The sequence below is a fragment of the Vigna unguiculata genome, chromosome 3 (assembly GCF_004118075.2).
Source record: "Vigna unguiculata cultivar IT97K-499-35 chromosome 3, ASM411807v1, whole genome shotgun sequence".
Lineage (NCBI taxonomy): Eukaryota > Viridiplantae > Streptophyta > Magnoliopsida > Fabales > Fabaceae > Vigna > Vigna unguiculata.
This window is the reverse complement of record NC_040281.1, coordinates 27,702,129-27,723,490: the sequence shown is the minus strand read 5'-3', so window position 1 is coordinate 27,723,490 and position 21,362 is coordinate 27,702,129. Positions and strand designations below refer to the sequence as shown.

At 30.4% G+C, this 21,362-nt stretch overlaps 1 protein-coding gene across 3 annotated transcripts; it reads left to right on the top strand.

Annotated features, from left to right (window-relative positions):
- Nucleotides 1-10,527: 10,527 nt before the first annotated feature.
- On the top strand, nucleotides 10,528-16,829 carry LOC114175791 (chaperonin 60 subunit alpha 2, chloroplastic). 3 transcript variants are annotated; one of them, XM_028060593.1, is made up of 9 exons: nucleotides 10,528-10,716; nucleotides 10,794-10,956; nucleotides 11,722-11,843; nucleotides 11,945-12,152; nucleotides 12,242-12,387; nucleotides 12,771-13,077; nucleotides 14,157-14,407; nucleotides 15,278-15,478; nucleotides 16,147-16,829. In XM_028060593.1, the coding sequence occupies exons 1-9, from the start codon at nucleotides 10,636-10,638 to the stop codon at nucleotides 16,432-16,434; spliced, it is 1,767 nt and encodes a 588-aa protein (XP_027916394.1). In that variant the 5' UTR covers nucleotides 10,528-10,635; the 3' UTR covers nucleotides 16,435-16,829. The 3 variants fall into 3 exon arrangements, with proteins under 3 accessions (XP_027916394.1, XP_027916396.1, XP_027916395.1); XM_028060595.1 differs by lacking the exon at nucleotides 11,722-11,843; XM_028060594.1 differs by lacking the exon at nucleotides 10,528-10,716 and having other exon boundaries at nucleotides 11,722-11,823.
- The last annotated feature ends 4,533 nt before the right edge of the window (nucleotides 16,830-21,362 follow it).

The following is a 21,362-nucleotide window of genomic DNA, read 5'->3' as shown; positions in this document are numbered from 1 at the left end:
TAATCAAATATGTCATCTATTCATCTTCGATATAATGAAGAGTTATACAATTATATGTCATTTATTACACAAGCCTACGACTTAACCAGGATTAGATAATGTAGACAAATAAATGAATGATCATTTAGAAGATGTGGTAGATAATGTTTGTGAAGAAAAATTTGGAATAGCTCAATTATATAATTCTCTTAAGTCTAATTCAGAGGAAGAGTTGTATCCAAGATGCACTAACTTTACACAATTGTTGACAACTTTTAAATTGGTTAGTTTAAAAGCAAGGAATGGATGGACCAATAAAAGTTTCACGAAATTTTTGGAGTTGGTGAAGGAGATGCTTACAAAAAATAACATGTTACCTATTTGTAATTATGAGACGAAGAAAATTTTATGTCTAATGGGTTTGAAAGGCCAAAAGATACATGCATGCCTCAATGATTGTGTATTGTACAAAAATGAGTTTGCTTCACTAACGGTGTGTCCAAGATGTTATTTATCACGATTTAAAAAGAAAATTAATGAAAATACTGGTGAAGAAGACAAAGATGGCCTACTTGTTAAGGTAGTGTGGTAATTGTCTATAATACCTAGGTTGGAACGATTGTTTGCCATTAAAGACTATGCGAAGAACCTGAAATGACATGATGACATGTTGAAGGAAGAAAGTGTGATGTTCTTCTTCAACACGTAGTTGACATCTTAAAGTTATTAATTTTCATATGTCAATTTATGATATTGATATGTGATTATTTTCTTTGTCGTGTTTAGTGTAACAAGCATAAAAATTCACGAGAATGTGACTATTACATCATGTTTTGGATAAACATCATCATTTGAGACGCAATTAAAGAGGATTGGACAAATGTGTGAGTGTGTGTATACCTTTTACATATTAGAAATCATATCAAAATGTAAACATTATTATCCATACATAATGAAGCTGTGTTATCTTTTTAGTGATTCAAGAATCCATCACCTCTAATGAATGACACTGTGAAAAAACTAATACAGAAGTGGATAATGTATCTACTAGAACGATAGAGTTAGGACCCACAATAACATTAGTATTTTGCTTAAAATCTCTCTTTAACACATTTTCTTACAAAATTTTTAGTTTTGTTTTAATAATTTTAGTTTTAATAGCTTTAATGTTAATAATTACATTTTTTTTTATTAATAGGTTTAGTTTTGATATATAATTTGTACTCATGAATTTTCTAAGTTATACTAGAATACTTTTTGTTTTTTAGTTTTGGGTAAATTATAAATATAGACATAACTTGAAAAACAAAAATTGACATCTATTAATGCATTAACAGTATCAAAGGATGTCACACTGAATCACAGATCACGTTCTTTGAGGTTTGTTCATGCACTAACAAATGTCAAACACCTCCCAATTTTCATTTTAAAATGGCACCAATTGAACATCAATATGTTATGGTAATCGTTATGAAGAGATATTGGATTTTGAACGAACCAACTTTCTTAAACGTTTATTTTTAACTCTGACATTACTTAATGTCACTAGATAAGACATCGAATTTGCACTAACCTACAAAGTGTAAATAATATAAAATCTTTGTTGTGATTATCAAATGTCATTGTTTTATTCTGTTTGACGGTGATAGTCCTACAAATGTAAAAAAACATCATAAACATTTATTTTTTTAACGATTGAATTTTCATTCAAAATATACACATACTTTCACTAAGCATATATTTCTTCAATATTTATAAAATTAAAATATATACTTTATTTAGAATATTAGAGTATATTATAAAACCTGATATAGTATAACATGTTATTTTATATTTTTAAAATTTCTAAATGGAAAAAGATTGTAAAAGTAATAATTCCTTTAGTTGTAGTCCAAAATTAAATATCAAAATTTTCAGCATATAGTGTGGGTTAAAATTTGATATTTTTCTAAAAAATTTCAATACAAATAATAATAAGACTTAAATACCTTTTTGGTAGTGTTTGTTGCGGATGGTCTTCATTTTGACAGAATGTTTAAAATAGTCATCATTTTTATCGAATGTTTAAAATAGTCCTCATTTTCGCAATTCGTATTTTATTTGGTCTTTTTCTGTAACGCCGTTTAAATCATTAACGGAGCATTGTACAGGTGACACAATTTATATTAGGGTGTATTATGTGTACTATACAGGTGTGATAATTAGATATTTGGGGATAAATAAGTGAGCTAAGGTTTTGATAAGGAATGTTTGGGCAGTTGGTGAGTTTTGGCAATCTTGTTCCTCCATTCCTAATTGGTGTTGCTACAATCTTCTTCTTCCTGCAATCACATTGAATAGGTATGTTACGGTCCCAATCTTCTTCCTTTACCTCTGGTTGTAATCGTTGGAGGCCACCGTGTTGTATCACTTCGTGCACTGTTGGTGGTTCAACGAGAAATGGATTAACCCCGATTTGTAGCTGCGGAAAGATGGCAACTTTGAGAATGTCAAGAACTCTAAAGAATATTGGTAGAAAATTTTGGGTACAATCTGTTTTTATTTTTGTGTTAATAATAAATTGGTTTTAATTTTTGGTTTATTGATTTATAGAGTGGTCGTTCCAATAATGTGGGCTGCAACTTTTTCAAATGGTGGTGTTGATGAAAAGGATGTCATCATCATGACACAAATGAGGTAGATTAATGATTTGGAGAAGTCATTGAAGGTTGTTGAGAAGAGGCTGCAATTAGTAATAGGGTTCACTTGTGTTATTATTGTATTATTCGTACTATTATTATGTGTAATTTTTTAAAGTCCAATCTGTTTTGTATTATTGTTAAATGAAAAAATGAATTAGTTTGATTATGTTGATATTAGTCCCAACATGTTCAAAATGACATCTTAAGTTGAGCATTGAAGTAAGTGATATTGATCTAAGCTTGGGAACAAATTAAATTGATCTAAGTCTGAAAGAAGTTAAATTCATAACATTAATTCATCCTCATCAAAATGCATTACATCAATGTTTGGCAAAAGTGAAATTGAACGAAGTTTAAGGAAAGTCAAAATGCAGTACATCAATAATGAATTATACATCAGAAATTCCAAAAAATAACTAAGACGTTTGTAGCTACTATCATGACATCCTCCTAATATGTAATTTCATCCTAAACTGTTGAGATGGTTCTTCTGGTGTTGGTAGTGATGCTGCTTGACTCTCCACTTCATTCCTCGGTGGTTGAGTTGTTTGAGTTTCAGCAGTGGGTGCATTCTCAGCAGTTTCAGCAGTTGGTGCATTCCCAACAGTTTGGGCATCTGGTGCAGTCTCAGCAGGTGTTGCAGTCTGCTCATCCACAGGCTTATCTGGGTAATTGTTCATGTTATGTCCAATCTAACGGCATGTGTTACATTTTTTTCTATGAACTCCTTTGCTGATTTGTGTGTTATCCTTTCTCAACTCCCACTCTTCCAACCTTCTTTTTTTCTTGGGTCTTCCTGGTAAGATCCTCTTATGTGGTGAATGGACGTCAGAGTAGGGAGTTCTTTCCCATAAGACTTCACCATTGACTGGAAAGATGATGGATTGATATATTTCTTTATGGATGGATCTCCTGAAGTAGATTGGTATGAAGTCCTCAGTATTCATTTATGAAATTCATTGCTGCAATAGCATGACAGCAAGGGATAGCAGTCAAAAGCCATTTCCTACAATTGCAATGTTGAGCATCCACATTCACTGTGTACATATTTCCAACCATGGATATGTGCCTCACTTCAAATACCCCACTGAACCCCACCTACAGACACAAACTACACAAAATCATGGAAGTAATTTAGAAATCATGCAGAACATCACAACAGTCGAAAGACAAACAAACCCCAAACCCACGAGCAAACACAACCCAGAAAACCCTAAACCCACTTACCTCGTTGATGATTAACTGGAAAATTGAAATGAAGAGCGCAAATGCAATCCAATGATGAAATGACAAGTATTAGTTGCTTCCTCTGCAAATTCGAGTTCAAGAACGACGAAGATGAATAAATTTCCCTAATTGCAAAATTTTCCCTAAATTGAAAAATTAACGTTAATTAGCCATATGTACAATACACGTAACACAACCTAATATAAACCGTGTCACCTGTACAATGCTTCGTTAATGATTTAAACATCGTTACATAAAAGGACCAAATAAAACACGAATTGTGAAAATGAGGACCATTTTAAATATTCGGTAAAAATGAGGATCATCCGCAACAAACACTAAAAAAATGAGGACCAAAAAAGTATTTAAGCCTAATAATAATAAAAAAAGTATTATAAAGTAGAAATTAATTGTTTTGCATAAATTTAATTCCTTGAAAGTGTAAACTAAATTTGAAAAGGCTTGCAAGAAAATAGTTATTAATTATTTTAGAGACTATTAAAATAACATTCATCTAAAATATTAGTAACTTAAAAAGTTATAATTAGAAACAACTTATATAGTTAAAGTTAAAGAAAGGGTATAGTATCAATAATAGAGAGTATATAAAAATTCTTTATCCTTTGTTTTTCTATATTGCACGGTAAAAAGAGTTTGTCATACAAACAAATGACATTATTGTTTGATAGTTTCCAAAAGGATTGTTAAAACAAAATTTGGGAGGAAAGAGAGGTGGGACGAAGTTGTTTGAATTAAAAGAAACATAGTAAAAAATAAAGAGAAATAAGAGAAAATTTTATAAAACCTATTAAATGATGTTATAAATTTAATAAATTAAAAGAATATTTTAATTGATAAAATTATAGGTCTATCTCTAACAATTAGACAACAATAAAATATACATAAAGTCAACTCATGTAGATGTAATAATTATGAAACGTGAAACACAATACACTCAATTAATAAGCTTAAGCAAAAGGTCAAAGCAAAACTTTTGTTGTTACAATAAAAATAAAACAAATGTTCCATATACAAAATTGGCTAGGAGTTATAAAATGCCTACAAAACAAAAATTACTAGTTTTCAAAGACAAAATGAGATATGTATGATGAAGATATAAACAACTAACAAGATGTTTAAAAGATTTTAAATTCCCATAAGTCGTCGGAGGAAAGTTCTCCAAAACACAACATAATATGAAAACCTTGAATAGTTTACCAAAAATGTGAAAGTCTAAGATTTATGAATTTGAAAATAATGATCTTTGATGAACTTCTTAAATTTTTTAAGCTTCACAAAATGAACATTTTAATAAAGGATAAAAAGAGACCTAGAGCCTATAACTCTAAGTTGAACAATATAAGTATAAAAAACAAATGGAATTCTTCTAAATCGTTAAAATAAATGTAGCCATATATTATTAGCAAGACTGACACTAGTGTAAAGAAAACATGGTAGTTCATGAGATTATAACACTACATGACAAAAAAAATTGAAAACAGCACTAGACGTGAAAGGACAAACCTATGCTTCATTCAAAAGATAGATATTGTTCTACAAGTTCAAAGTAACTTTTATAAAATCACATATTTTAGGATGATGTATAATTACTCATTTAGTTCTATAATTTTTTTTTGTTTATTTGATTTTTCTTATTATTTTTTTATTTAATTTATTCTTTTAATTATTTAAGAAAGTTCAATTTAATCTTTTGTATTAAATTGACATTAATATTGTGGGCTCGTATCAGTATATTATGTGTCAAATCATGAAATTTTATTCTTTTAAATATATAAACAATCATGTGTTATGATTACGCAAATTAAACTTATTATATTTATGGAGTAATTTATAGTATTAGTAGTTAATAATTTGGGGGTAAGAATTTATTTATACCATTTTTAATGAATTTCTTACTTATTGGCCACGAGGATGATCAAACTTATTCCTAATCTTGATTTGGTTTGGTTGTGATTAGGGATGACAATGGGGTGGGATGGGGACGGGTTTCGCTATCTCATATTCATCCCCGTAAAAAAAATTTATCTTCATCCCCATACCCAAATTCAACGGGTATCAAACTTTTATCTCATCCTTATCCCCACCGGGTAATGGGTATATTCTCGTACCCATACCCATACCCATTTTCTTACTACTTCAATATTAATTTTAATTAATTTTTATAAAATAATAAAAAATTATGGTAAAGGAAACATAATATTATCAAATATTCAATATTACAAGGATGGTTATTTCTTAGATATCAAATACCTTAAAATAAATTATAATTGTTTACATTTTAAATTATAATACCAAATAAAATTTCATGAGAACAAACACATTTATTAAATGTACAAACATTAATGAAACCTAGTTGATAAATTTAAAAATATTTTTTTAAAAATATAAAAGGAAAACAAATATTCAAATTAAAATATATTTTAAATGTTTGTTTCAATCTTTTAAATTCTAATGAGTCTTTTTTTTATACACTAATAAAAGTTATAATACATCATTTGATCAAAATGATATAAAGAACAAATAATAATCATAATAAAAATTTAAAATAAATTATAATTGTTTATATTTTATATTATTATACCAAATAAAATTTCATGATAACCAACACATTTATTAAATTTGCAAACATTAAGGAAACCTAGTTGATAAAATTTAAAAATATTTTTTTAAAAATATAAAAGGAAAACAAATATTCAAATTAAAATATATTTTAAATGTTTGTTTACTTCAATCTTTTAAATTATAATGAATCTTTTTTTTATACACTAATAAAAATTATAATACATTTCTTGATCAAAATGACACAAAGAACAAATAATAATCATAATAATAAAATTTTAACATAGATCTTGTATCTTCTGAACTTCAATTATGTTAGATGGTGATAAAAAAATATTCATGACAATTACACTAAATTTTTATATTGTAGTAAATAAAAGTTATTTATACAATTATAGTGAAAAAATTACAGTATGATTGATAATGAGTTAGAAAATAAAAAATAATTAGATAAAATATATTGAAATAATATTTTATATAATGAAAATAAAAAATAAATAAAAATATTAAAAAATTAACAAATGTTTACAACAAATTTAAGAGACTATTGAAAGAAATCGCACAAAGAAAAACAAATGTAAAATTAAGGGTATGATAAGTTGAAAAATATCTTAGAGATCTAAGAAAACTTTTTAAATATCAACATATATACTCAATGGTTGAGAAATAACAAAAATTATTTTAGTGAAACAAAAAAGTTATTCAAATGAAACAAAAACTAATAATAATAAGTAAATAATTTTTTTTATATTACCTAGTAAACGAAAGGTTTGTGCTATTAAATACTTACATTGAGAGTATTAAACATTCTCATGTGAAATGAAAATATACATAAATAAAAATATTAAAAAATAATAGAAATATTCAAATATGAGACCTAAAAAAATTTTAATTGACATACATTTTTTTAACATAATTACGTAAAAGTTATGATAAGATGAAAAATATAATTGAGATGCGAATGAGTTTTATGACAAACCAAATAATTAGAAGAAATAAATAATATATATGGTTACTTAATTAATTGTGAATATTTTAATAATTTAAACGGGGACGAGTATTATGGCGGGGATATGTACATCCTCATACCCATCCTCATACCCAATTGAAAAAGTCGAGAATTTTCCATACTCATACCCATACTCATACCCATACTCATACCCAGTCAATACGGGGATTTTCCGTCAAAACGGAGACGAGTTCGGGTAATACCCACGGAGATGGGTTTATTTGTCATCTCTAGTTGTGATTTAAGCAAAATGATTAGTCTTAAGTAGTTATTATTGCTTAATTAGTTATAAAATTGTGGCTTAAGTAGGGTATATGTTTCATTAACATATCGGTCTAAAGCGTAATACGGTTAATAATAACTTATATGATTTTAGTTTCTAGGATCTTACTAAATTGACCTTAACTTTCTCTATTGAAAATAAATCCAAAATAATCTTAATTTTAGACCGTATTTGAATTAAACTTAACCTTCTAAATTGAAGATAACTCTCTATAATTTTGACTTTTAGAAAAAAAAAAAACTGTTGAAATATTTGTATATTTAGTGTGAGACATCCACACACATTAGTTACATAACAAATGTGACGCAATATTAATGCGTGAGTCGAAAATAATTTCTAACTTTTCAAAATAAAGGTTGTTTATTTAATGTAAACCGAATTTAAAGAATTAAAATTAACTATATAAAACTTCAGTGAAATTAGAACTAGAAAAAATATTTAACTTAAGTAAAATTAAAAAAAAAAGACTTACTTTATAAAACACAAATAAATAAATAAAAAATTAAAAAAGGTAAAATTCAATGTGAATACATAATGAAAATAAATAGTGTAAATTCAACCGCCATAATCTGAAATAGAAGAAATTAAACCTTACCATCCAAGACCTTGCTCTGTGTAGTTAGAGATGGCAAATAAACCCATCATCGTGGGTATTATTCGAATCCGTTCCCGTTTTGACGGGGAATCCTCGCATTGACTGGGTATGGGGTATGGGTATGGGGAATCCCCGACTTTTTCAATTGGGTATGGGGTTGGGTATGAGGATGTACATATCCCCGCCATATTACCCGTCCTCGTTTAAATTATTAAAATATTTCTAATTAATTAAATAACCATATATATATATATATTATTTTTTATTTATTTTAATTATTTGGTTTGTCATAAAACTCATTCACATCTTAATTATATTTTTCATCTTATCATAACCTTTATGTAATTATGTTAAAAATATGTATGTTAATTAAAAATTTTTATGTCTCACATTTGAATATTTCTATTATTTTTTAATATTTTTATTTAATGTATATTTTTCTTTCACATTAAAATGTTTAATACTCTCAATTTAAGTATTTAATAGCTCAAACATTTCGATTACTATGTAATATAAAAAAAAATCATTTACTTATTATTCTTATTATTAGTTTTTGTTTCATTTGAATAATTTTTTTATTTCACTAAAAAAAGTTTTGTTATTTTTCAACCACTCAGTATATATGTTGATATTTGAAAAGTTTTCTTAGATTTCTAAGATATTTTTCAACTTATCATACCCTTAATTATACATTTGTTTTCCTTTGTGCGATTTCTTTCAAAAGTCTCTCAAATTGTTTGTAAACATTTGTTAATTTTTGAATATTTTTATTTCTTGTTTATTTTCATTATGTAGAATACTGTTTCGAAATATTTTATCTAATTATTTTTTATTTTTTAACTCATTATCAATCATACTGTAACTTTTTCACTATAATTGTATAAATAACTTTTATTTACTACAATATAAAAATTTAATGTAATTGTCATTAATATTTTTTTATCACCATCCAACATAATTGAAGTTCAAAAGATATAAGATCTATGTTAAATTTTATTATTATGATTATTATTTGTTCTTTGTATATTATTTTGATTAAGTAATGTATTATAACTTTTATTTGTGTATAAGAAAGAGATTCATTAGAATTTAAAAGATTGAAGTAAACAAACATTTAAAATATATTTTAATTTGAATATTTGTTTTCTTTTTATATTTTCTTAAAAATATTTTTAAATTTTATCAACTAGGTCTCATTAATCTTTGCGAATTTAATAAATGTATTGGTTCTCATGAAATTTTATTTGGTATTACAATATAAAATGTAAAACATTATAATTTATTTTAAACTTTTATTATGATTGTTATTTGTTTCTTTTTGATCCAATGATGTATTATAACTTTTATTAGTGTATAAAAAAAGATTCATTAGAATTTAAAAGATTGAAGTAAACAAACATTTAAAATATATTTTAATTTGAATATTTGTTTTTCGTTTATATTTTTTTAAAAATATTTTTAAATATTATCAACTAGGTTTCATTAATGTTTGTAAATTTAATAAATGTGTTGGTTCTCATAAAATTTTATTTGGTATTATAATCTAAAATGTAAACAATTATAATTTATTTTAAAATTTTATTATGATTATTATTTGTTCTTCGTATCATTTTGATAAAATGATGTATTATAACTTTTATTAGTGTACAAAGAAGAGATTTATTAAAATTTAAAAGATTGAAGTAAACAAATATTTAAAATATATTTTAATTTGAATATTTATTTTTCTTTTGTATTTTTTAAAAAATATTTTTAAATTTTATCAATTATGTTCATAATATTTGCAAATTTAATAATTGTTTTAGTTCTCATGAAATTTTATTTTGTATTATAATCTAAAATGTAAACAATTATAATTTATTTTAAAATATTTGATATTGAAGAAACAACCATCATTCTAATATTTGATAATATTATGTTTCATTTATCATAATTTTTTTATTATTTTATAAAAATTAATATTGAAGTAGTAAGAAAATGGGTATGGGTATGGGTACGAGATTATACCCGTTACCTGGTGGGAATGGGAATATGTCAAAAGTTAATACCCGTTGGGTTTAGATATGAGGACCGTTGGATTTGGGTATAGATATGGAGATAAGGATGAATATTTTTTACAAATGAATATAGGATAGCGAGACTCGTGCCGTTCCCGTTGACATGCCTATGTGTAGCAAATACATTTTCGAAACTTCTCTCATAATCTTTGAATTCAGAAAAAGAAAACCTCGTTGAAGAGGTGAGATTCCACTCTTCAATTCAAACTGTGTGGGTCTCCGAGATGAGTAGCTATATACATTCTCACGTCTTTCTCTCCTCACATTTCTTCCCTCCCAATGGAAACCCTTCTTCTTCGTTCCCAGTAAGTATATTTACTCTGCTATGCTATGCTCACTTTCATCTATTTTTACGTATTTTTCTGACTCTATGCTGGTGCAGCCTTTTCGTTGGAACCAAATAGCATTTGGGGTTCGTAAAGCCTCGCGCTTTGTGGTGAGGGCAGGCCCTAAGAAGATATTATTCGGTAAGGAGTGCAGAGAGGCCATGCAAGCCGGGATTGATAAACTCGCCGATGCTGTTTCTCTTACCGTTGGACCCAAAGGTATTGACTGCAGTTACCAATTGGGTCGGTTACATGACTGTTATTGCGTTTTTAATTTGTTGCACTGCTTAATTACTATCTTATTTAGCTACTTTTCTGCCTGAACAATAGCCGATACCTAGAATCTATGCTGGCAACTGCTTAGGGATGTTTGGTTAAGCATTTGTGAATCTGGTTTTTAATGAAGTTGATTTTTGTTAGAATTGATTTTAAGTGAAGAGATTTATGTTTGGATGATTTTGTTTTGGAATCAAGTTAGTAGTAGAACTAGGTATACATTTTTTATCCAACGCAAGACCTACCCATAATCTACTTTAGACCCAAGAAATTAATTTCCCAACTAGGGACTTCAATGTTTGAACTGATTTTCGCTTATCCAAAATTATGTTCAAATACGGGTTAATGTAATTTTACGTTTGTTCGTTCATATGTTTGGTTCAAAATCGATTAAGGTGAAAAAACTTTAAATGATTTTTGCGTCGGATAAACAAATTTGTACTGAGTTTACTACTGCTTCTAAATTCAGAATACAGAATCCAAACATAAATTACATCAGTTTGCAACGTGAATTCAAGCAAGCACTAACTGCATGATTTCTTTTGATCGGTTTTTGTTTGATTATAAGTTGTTTCGTAAACATAATAAGTTAATATGGGGAAACACTAACAAGGCTCACAATTACTTTTAATTATCTTTTAGCTGAAAATTTCTTGCTTCCAGTGATCGTTGACTGTTCTTGCTTATCTTTCATTCCTAAACATGTAGGACGAAATGTTATTCTTTCTGAATCTGGAAACCTTAAAGTGATTAATGATGGCGTTACAATTGCTCGATCCATTGAGCTTTCAGATGCAATTGAGAATGCAGGTGCCATCCTAATTCAAGAGGTTGATCATGGTTGCTAGGATTTTGCCACATGTTAAATGGATAAAATTTGAATTGAAAGTAACCAGAGATGTATTTATGTTTTTAGTTTTCCTGCTTGTAGGTTGCAAGTAGAATGAACGAGTTGGCTGGTGATGGTACTAGCACTGCAATTATTTTGGCTCGTGCCATGATTAAATCTGGACTATTAGCAGTTTCTTTTGGAGCTAATCCTATTTCTTTGAAGAAGGGGATGGACAAGACTGTAAAGGAGTTGGTCAAGTTATTGAAGGAGAGAAGTGTTCCTGTTGAAGGGAGGGAGCATATTAAAGGTCTTTGCTTCTGCTTGTTTGAGTTCTGACAAATTAAGGGTTATCTTCACACGAAAATATTGAAGATATTTCTTACTTCTCTTTTTCAGCTGTAGCATCAATTTCTGCCGGAAATGATGAGTATGTTGGCAACTTGATTGCTGATGCTATGGGGAAGATTGGTCCGGATGGGGTGATCTCTATTGAGTCCTCCTCAACATCTGAAACCTCTGTGATAATTGAAGAAGGGATGAAGGTATGGACAGTGTTGAAATTGTGGGGTTTTAGGCGTAGAGGAAGGAGATTAAGAGAAAAACAACTTCGAATAAATAATATATTTACTGTAATGTCTTACAACATCATAATATGTTCTTAAAGCCTAGAACACTAATTTTTCTCCTAACTAATTAGGGAAGCAAATCAGAGATAGTGAAATATGGCAATCAATCTTCAGAGATAATGGGAAAAAGGGAAACCAATATTAAAGGATAGTCTAATATACTCTAAAAATAAGATATTTTTACATATTCTAACAAATAATATTACACAATAACCAGTGTCAGTTCTTCTTTCTGCTCGGATCTGCACAATCCTTTTGTTTCTACCCTAATACAGTTGTTGTTTGTCCTTTCTGTACAGATTGATAAGGGTTACATGTCTCCTCACTTCATTACAAACCAGGAGAAGTCCATTGTAGAGTTTGATTGGGCTAAAGTTTTGGTAACTGATCAAAAGATTTCGAGTGTCAAAGAAATAGTCCCATTGCTAGAGAAGGCAATGCAGTTGAGTGCTCCACTCTTAATTATTGCTGAGGATATCACAAGGCAAGTGCTGGAAACATTAGTAGTGAACAAAATGCAAGGATTACTACGAGTTGCAGTTGTAAAATGTCCAGGATTTGCAGGTGGAAAGAAAGCTTTGTTACAAGATATTGCACTTATGACTGGTGAGTTCCTACAGGCTTTGATAAGCTTGGTTGATATGCTTGCCAACTTCCTCTATGTTAGGGTCATGCTTCCTATTTTTTAGTTTTTCTCTTGAAAAGCCTATGCAATTTGTGTTAGTGTTAAATGATTTGAAAAGGAGAGGAATAATCTCATTATTTTGTTGGGATAATCTCAATATACAAGGTTTCTATTTATACAACCATGACAATAAATTCCTTCCTAGAATCATGGGATTCAATCCCTTCAATTATGGATTTCAATCTTCCCTATGCTAATTATACTAATTGCCAATAATAGGGAATAAATAAGGGAACATAATATTTTTATAATATTTACAACACTTCCCTTCAAGTTGATGAATGGGTATCTATCATTCTCAGCATGTTGGTAAGATCTTGAAATTGTTTTGTAGGTTGTCCCTTAGTAAGAACATCTGCCAACTGACTTCTTGATGGTACATATGTTGTCTTGACAAGCCCGCTATCTAACTTCATAATGAAGTTTCAGTCCATCCCTACATGCTTCGTTCAATCATGCTGGGTAGGATTATGAGTAATGCTCATAGCATATTTGTTATCAAAAAGCAGTTTCATAAGAGTTCTCTATTGTATCTTGAGATCATTAAAAATGGTCCTTATCCTCATCAATTCACATATAACTTGGGCCATAAATCTATATTCAACTTCTGCACTTGACCTTTGTGACAATTCTTGCCTCTCCATGTCGCCAAATTTCCTCACAATACCAACTTTTAAGGTAAAGTTTGTATCCATTTGTGTACTATAATTTGGTTTTATCTTTAGCCAATGCGAGATCTCCAACACATTATTATTCTTAAAGACTTGAGTTACTTATATTTTGGGAGATGATGTTATATTTTGGAGTACTGTTTTGTGTGTCGCATGTGACTATCTGTACAAGGCTACTTTGATATTTTGTTTTTTTATGTTTTTCTTCTGTATACCCAGGGTGTATTTTTTTTGTTCCCATATCTTAAAAGAGTTTCCTGTCCAGCCTCATTTAATCAACAACACTTTTCCTGCTCTGGTTGTTTGATCGCATGTTATTAACACCACAGGTGCTGATTTTCTTTCTGGAGACTTGGGTCTCACACTTGATGGTGCAACATCAGACCAGCTTGGTACTGCACTGAAAGTGACAATAACCAGTAATGCGACAACTATCATTGCTGATCCTAGTACTAAGGCTGAAGTTCAGGCCAGAATTTCACAGATAAAGAAAGATCTTAGTGAAACAGATAATGCAAACTTGTCAAGAAAGCTCTCAGAGAGAATTGCGAAACTGTTGGGTGGTGTAGCTGTTATAAAGGTACTTAATTCAATAAACTTATCATGGCTATCTGTATTCTGCTCGCCCCTGTTCTTTACTTTGGTAATGTTTCTTTAGTTCTCTTTCTCTATCTTATTTTATGTATTATTGGATTTTATCGAGTCATTGCATTATTCACCTTGAATTTCAACTTACTTTGTGCTTGTAACTTGAAAAATAGAACAATGTCAGTTTGTCACCTATTACTATTAGCCTTCTTGATATGTTTTCTTCAGAAGAGGGATCCTATATAATTTTTTACTTATACGTCATTCATGTTATATTTATCTTAACTAGTATATAATCTATTTAATACTTGTCTTCTCTGCAACTAAGTTTTTTTTTTCAACTTCACTATATTTATTTTTTCCAAGTCAAATAAAATATTGCAATAATATTTATATTATTTCAATTCAATTAACCAAGAACTCTCATATCACAAAGAGTCATAACTTTCGCAATACTTTTGTTTAAGGGCGAGCCTTGACACATCAATAAAGTCTGTGACTTGTTACTTGGAACATATTTATCTTCGAAACCGACTCTGTATTGTTGGGATGCAACTTTTATATTTGATGGCAACTTCACTTAATGCCAATTGTTTTTAAATGAAATTTAACAATTAGCTTGGATCCTATAATAGACATATTATCGCGTAGTCCTTGTACATGTTAAGCATGTATGAGACCAAGTAGGCCATTCTGTTAATTACATGGGTTCTACTTCATATGTTTTTCATACACAATTCTAGATTGCAATTTGTTGCACAAAAAGAAGCAGCTGTCACCTAAATTTTGCCAACAATATTTTACATTGGCATTTTTTTCATTTTCAAGTGTTCATTACATAATGCAATAGCCAAATGTGTAGGTAGGTGCACATACTGAGCTTGAACTTGAAGATAGAAAACTGAGAATTGAGGATGCAAAGAATGCAACATTTGCTGCCATAAGTGAGGGCATTGTTCCTGGAGGTGGTGCCACATATGTCCACCTGTTGGACATGATACCAACAATAAGGAACTCTATGAAAGATCTAGATGAGCAAATTGGTGCTGATATCGTAGCAAAGGTATGGTTACCTTTATTTACTCAACCAGTTCTCTATCTTATCGTCCTATATTTCTCTTTATTGACTTTACTTTGTAGTGAATGCTCCATCTATGATTATTTTCATGTAAAATGTTTCTTACCAGTAAAAAGAGGTCAACTTCAACTTAGTTGACTTATCAGATTTTCATCTTTTGAAATCCGGGAGATTTGTGAGCTTTATTTTCTTAAATTCTTGTTTGGACTGTAATTGAAGAAAAGCTTTTCACTTAAACAATTGCACCTCATTATTTTGGGAGGAACGTCCACTTTTCTGAAAAAAGGCACTAGCTAGACAGTGTATATTAGCATTTCCACCATAGTTTCTGACATTTTGGCTACACTTTCTCAGATGAGTCTTAGCTACTTCAAGGAACATGCTCTTGAATTATACGTAGCATATTGATTTGGAAGGTTAACGTAACATAAAAAGCAAATATTTAACTCTTGAGCAGGGTACTAATTATATTATATTTATAGGTCTCAACTGCTAAAAATATGTAGTTGTAATGTTTTTACACATTATAACTGCCCAACCCATACGTCCTATTCCAGCACATACATAAAACATGTTGTTTTCTTTTTTACTATTTGGCTTTTCAAAAACAGGCAACATCCTTAGGCTTTAATGTATGTGGTTACACATTGCAGGCACTTATTGAACCTGCAAAATCAATTGCAACTAATGCAGGAATTGATGGAGACATTGTTGTCCAAAAGACTAGAACACATGATTGGAGAACCGGATATAATGCGATGACGGGCATGTATGAAGATCTTTTGAACGCTGGAGTAGCAGATCCTAGTCGTGTTGCAAGATGCGCTCTTCAAAGTGCAGTTTCTGTTGCTGGTGTGGTTCTAACTACTCAAGCTATATTGGTGGATAAAATAAAGAAACCCAAACCAGCAGTGCCCTATATCCCTGGCATAACTCCCTAAAACGGAGTAAACAATTACAATTTTGCAGACAGAGTTAAGTCTTTTCCATACCATTGGTGGAGTCCAAGCTTGTGAATGCCCCTTGTGTTGGTTAATACTCCAGCTGCAGTAAGAATAATGCTTTCAAGAATAGGAAAATCAGATATTGCTTGAGTCATGACTTGATGAATGAACCCCATGTATGATGAAGCAATTGGAACAATTGTACAACTGGTGAAGTTCAAGTACATTTCACAAGGAATTGATTAGAGTTCAGTTAGGTTTTTTTCTCCATTTACCTATTAGTTTTTGGTGACACCATACTTGATACTAGAAAACCGGTGATACGATTTTATCAAGATATTGTAACACCATAATTGATGAGACAAACATAAATCAAATGAGTTTCAATTTTAGTTGTCAAAATCGCACAAAATTTATTTGGACAAATCTTGATGTGTTAGTAAATTATATTTTCAATTTTATTGGAGGAGTAGGTAGGTACACCCACCAATAGATCAGACATTGAAGCTTTCCGTAATGCGTGGACTCACGATTTTGTTGTTTAGTTACCAGAATGTCAATGCAAAGTTTCGAACTCACTCATATGAAGAAGCTTTTTCAAGTTTTCGCTTTTTTTGGTGTGTGTTTATGGTTTTGCTGCTTTGTAGAAGTTGACATGTCTCTTTCTTGTTCCCGTAATTGATATTTTGGACTTATTTACGTCACTGTTTTCAGTAAAGGCTTTTATGATTTGGTTTATGATTGATTTGGAGTGATTTGAAGAAAAAGTGATGCGATTTAGTTTAATGAAAAGATACTGTATTTAAGTAGAAAGGTGTTTGATATATGTGATTTATTTGATTGAATTAATGAAAGTTGATAGAATGTCTCTTTAAATATATTTTTTTAAAATATGAGCACTTTTGTTATAAAAATTTAGTTGAGAAAATGAAAATAAATCATTTTTTATAATATTAATCATTTAAAAATATAGGTTATTTGTTTTCAATTTATATTTATAAAAAGTTAAAGGAAATTCAATGAATAAAGTTATTTTTAAAAATTAAATACTAAGTGTAGGAGTAAATTAGTAATTTACAAAATAATTTTCATAAAATCAACTACTTTCTCGTCTCCATCTGTCTTTCAAAACCTTACCTACACATCATTATCACCTAAACGAAATACACACAATCTTCACAAATTATCTCAAATCAATCCTACAAATATTAAATCACTCTTACCAAACAAAACATAAAATGAAAAAAATAAGCTTAAAAGTAATTTGTGAATAAGTTAATTTGCAAAAAATGCTATCATATAATTATACTTCAAAATTTTTATTTTTAAGTTATACATGAGTTAATTTTACGTTATAGAAAAGACAAATTATTTCTTTTATATTTTTTTCTCCTCCTTCCTATACTTCATAAACAAAGTAGAAAATGATTCGATCCTTAACTCAAACACAGTTGACTTTACGGTAAAGGACTTAAATTCAAATGACTTTTATTGCATACAAAATTAGCTTTGATGGCTTTCACTATACAATTAAAGTATAATTACAACTTTATGGAATTAATTGCTTTAATTAACAAAACACTATATTTTGGAAATAACTGGATTCTTCTAGTACCCGTTTTTCTTTTACGTTAACACATGCTTTACTTTTCCAAACCTAACTTATTATTCAATCTTCTATTTGACCAAATTTGTCTTAACCAAACTAAAACACTACTCCATCATACTGACTTACTTGTATTTTTTTTTTTGTTGAAATTTGGTATTTTCTTAATTTTAAAATAGTGACAATCTATATATGACAAAAGCCTTTTGTTTCAACATTCAACAACTTCTGTTAACTGCACTTCTAATTTTAGCCAAATTATTACTTAGCCATGATAGTGAATATATTAGAATATTGTGTTCCTTGCTTATGATTGATCAACTACTACCCTTTCGTTGTGTTAGTAACTACTAGTAAGTACTCCTTTGAATTATTAAAAATAAGTTAGGATAATGGTTTTGTTAAGTAGTGTCCTAAAGAATTCAAAATAAGTAGATTTTTTTTATTAGAATTTATATTAAAATGCATTGGAAATCAATTGGATATTTGGTTATTATCAATTTTCATTGAAAGCATTCTATTTTGCATTCCTTAATAGGATATATGGTTAACATTCAAACATTCCTAATGAATACAATAAGCGATGGATATAAAAAATGGATAAATAAAGATTAATGCAAATATGAAAAGCTTTAACATGTTATATGTATTTTAAAATTCATATTACATTTTTTTAATGAAAATACGAATACTTTAATAGTTGTAGTTAATATAATATCAATCTAAAAGGTATACTTATAATTTAATATGGCTAAGTTATTTTTATTTATATTTACTTAAATGACATATTTTACAAAAGTTATTTTATCATTTTTGGACAAAATGTAACATGTTGCAAGCAAATATGTACATTTAGCAATTTGTTTTGGTGCTAATTCCTCTAGTGTATTCATCTTGATTAAATTCAGATCACAATTGACAACATTCTTTGTTTTGTCTTTAATATTAGGAAGTGTTCCAATCAAGTCATTATATACATTATTTTTTATGCATTACATATATATAATGTCTCACTTTTAACTTACGCCAATGCGAAAATAAATTTTAATTTAGCTCTTCTTCCATATGTAAGTCATATTTGTCTTCTTTGTTTTTCCAAAAATCACATTAACATCTTTTACTTTTTTAATAAATCTCAATACTAGTTAATGGAATGAGACAAATGTTCTTGGTAATCATTAACCTTGTGTGTGGATGAAGCATTTCAAAAATTCTTAGAAATTGAAATGCTTTGTATTTGAATTGCTTGTAATTAAATTCCATTTATTTTTTAAATTACTTGTTTGGATAAGGAAATTAAAATACCTGACATTTCAATTTTTTGTTTGGAAAAAAAATTGAATTTATTGTGAGATAAAATTTAATTTTAACAATATTTATTTTACGCTTAATTATGTTTTGAGTTCATGATAAATTTGGAAACCTCGACAACCCAGATGGGTCGGGCAGACCCAACTACGTAACCGGATTGGTTAGACCCGACGACCCACCCGAGCTGGACCGACTGGGAATCCCAAACAGGCTGGGTGGCCCGATGATCTAGAGGCTTGACAGCCCATACTGCACGATCCTGTAGTCAAGTTTGTCAATATGGCCTGGTCCAACACGTCTAGGTCATTGGCCCAATGCTCCAGACGGGTTCGACGACCCGAACGGGCCCGACGATCAAGATGGGCCCGACGACCTGAACGGGCCCGAAGACATGGACAGGCCCGACGAGTTGGACGAGCCTGAAAATCCGGACGGGGCCAAATACCTGGATGGATTCGACGACCCGGACGGGCCCGTACACCCAGACGGGCCCGAAGACCTGGACGGGTCCGAACGACTTGGACACGTCCGACGACCCGGACATGCCCGATGACCTAAACGGGCCCGACAACTCGTATGGGCCCATTCAAACCGTCAAGTCTGTCCAGGTCGTCGGGAACGTTCGGATAGTCTTGCCGGTATGAGTCGTCAGGCCCGTTTGGATCGTCAGGATCATTCGGGTCATCGGGCCCGTCCGGGTCATCGTTCCCGTCCGGGTCGTCGAACCCATCCAGGTCGTTGGGTTTGTCCTGGTCGTCGGGCCTATCCGAGTTATCGGGCCCGTTCGGGTCGTCGGGCTCGTTCCAATCGTCGAGCCTGTTCTCGTTGTCCTGCACTTCCAGGTCGTCGGGCTCGTCCGGGTTGTCGGGCCCAATGATTTGGAAGGGCTAGTTTGGGTCGTTAGGCTCGTTTGGGTCGTTGGGTCCATCCAAGTCGTCAGGCTCATCCGGGTTGTCTGGCCCGTCTAGGTCAGGCCTGTCCGGGTCATCGGGCCCGTCTGGATCGTCGGGCTCGTTTGGGTCGTCAGACCTGTCTGGGTCATCGGGCCCCTTTAGGTCGTCAGCCCGTCCGGTTCGTCGGGCATGTCTGGGTCGTCGGGCCCATTCGGGTTGTCGGGCCTGTCCGGGTCGTTGGGTACGTCCGAGTCGTCATGCCCGTCCGAATCGTCTAGAATCTGAGGTTGAGTGAGAAGAATTTCAAATTCCACCTATTTTGAGGGTATTTGAATTTCTACTAATTTAGCTAATTGAAATCCTTCAAAACAATGCTTGCATTTGAAAATACTTTTTAATTTCTCTATCCAAACAAAGCATTTCATTACAAAGAAATCTAAATTCTTCAAAAAAATGAATTGCTTCATTAAAATACTCTATCTAAACACACTCTAAAGACTTTTTTAATTTGTGGTACAAGTGAGATTGACTTAAACATTTACCATACTAAAGATACATTGTTTTCCTTCCATGTTTCAAGTGTTCATATAATATGTTTTCTTCACAGACCAGACATACTTTATCACCCCTCACACTATAACATGACAAGTTTCAATATGCAGAAAATTCGTTCAAAGTACAAAATAACATTGCATGCATTTAAAGAGATTTATTGTCAAATACATCAAACACTTCAACCCCGTGATCCATCAATAACTTTAATCTTCAATCAATGGACTAATATAAATGTTTAAAATTTTCTGGTTGTCTTGGAACAAATATCATCATAGATATATGTCATGTACTTTTTCTTTGTACATAAACCTGGGGGTAAGTTATAAATGACTAGCAAAATAGACTATTAACTATTATTGCTATTTAAATTTTCATAAACATCCATTCCATTAGTACCTAGTCCAAGTTTTAACTACCTTGATTCATTTCCAAATCTAGAAAGATATTTAACAATGTTCTTCCATTGCAAAGAATCAACCATATAACAAAGTAGTCCATCACATTTTCTATCATTTGCATGATATTTAAGATTTTTAGTATCATTTGGATTCACAAACATA

What these genes read in the sequence shown, in the direction of transcription:
- LOC114175791 (XM_028060593.1), top strand. Translation starts at nt 10,636, where the DNA reads ATGAGTAGCTATATACATTCTCACGTCTTTCTCTCCTCACATTTCTTC. An exon ending in TCTTACCGTTGGACCCAAAG is followed by an intron (nt 10,957 to 11,721) that starts GTATTGACTGCA and finishes CTAAACATGTAG; the next exon opens with GACGAAATGTTATTCTTTCT. An exon ending in AGATATTGCACTTATGACTG is followed by an intron (nt 13,078 to 14,156) that starts GTGAGTTCCTAC and finishes TTAACACCACAG; the next exon opens with GTGCTGATTTTCTTTCTGGA.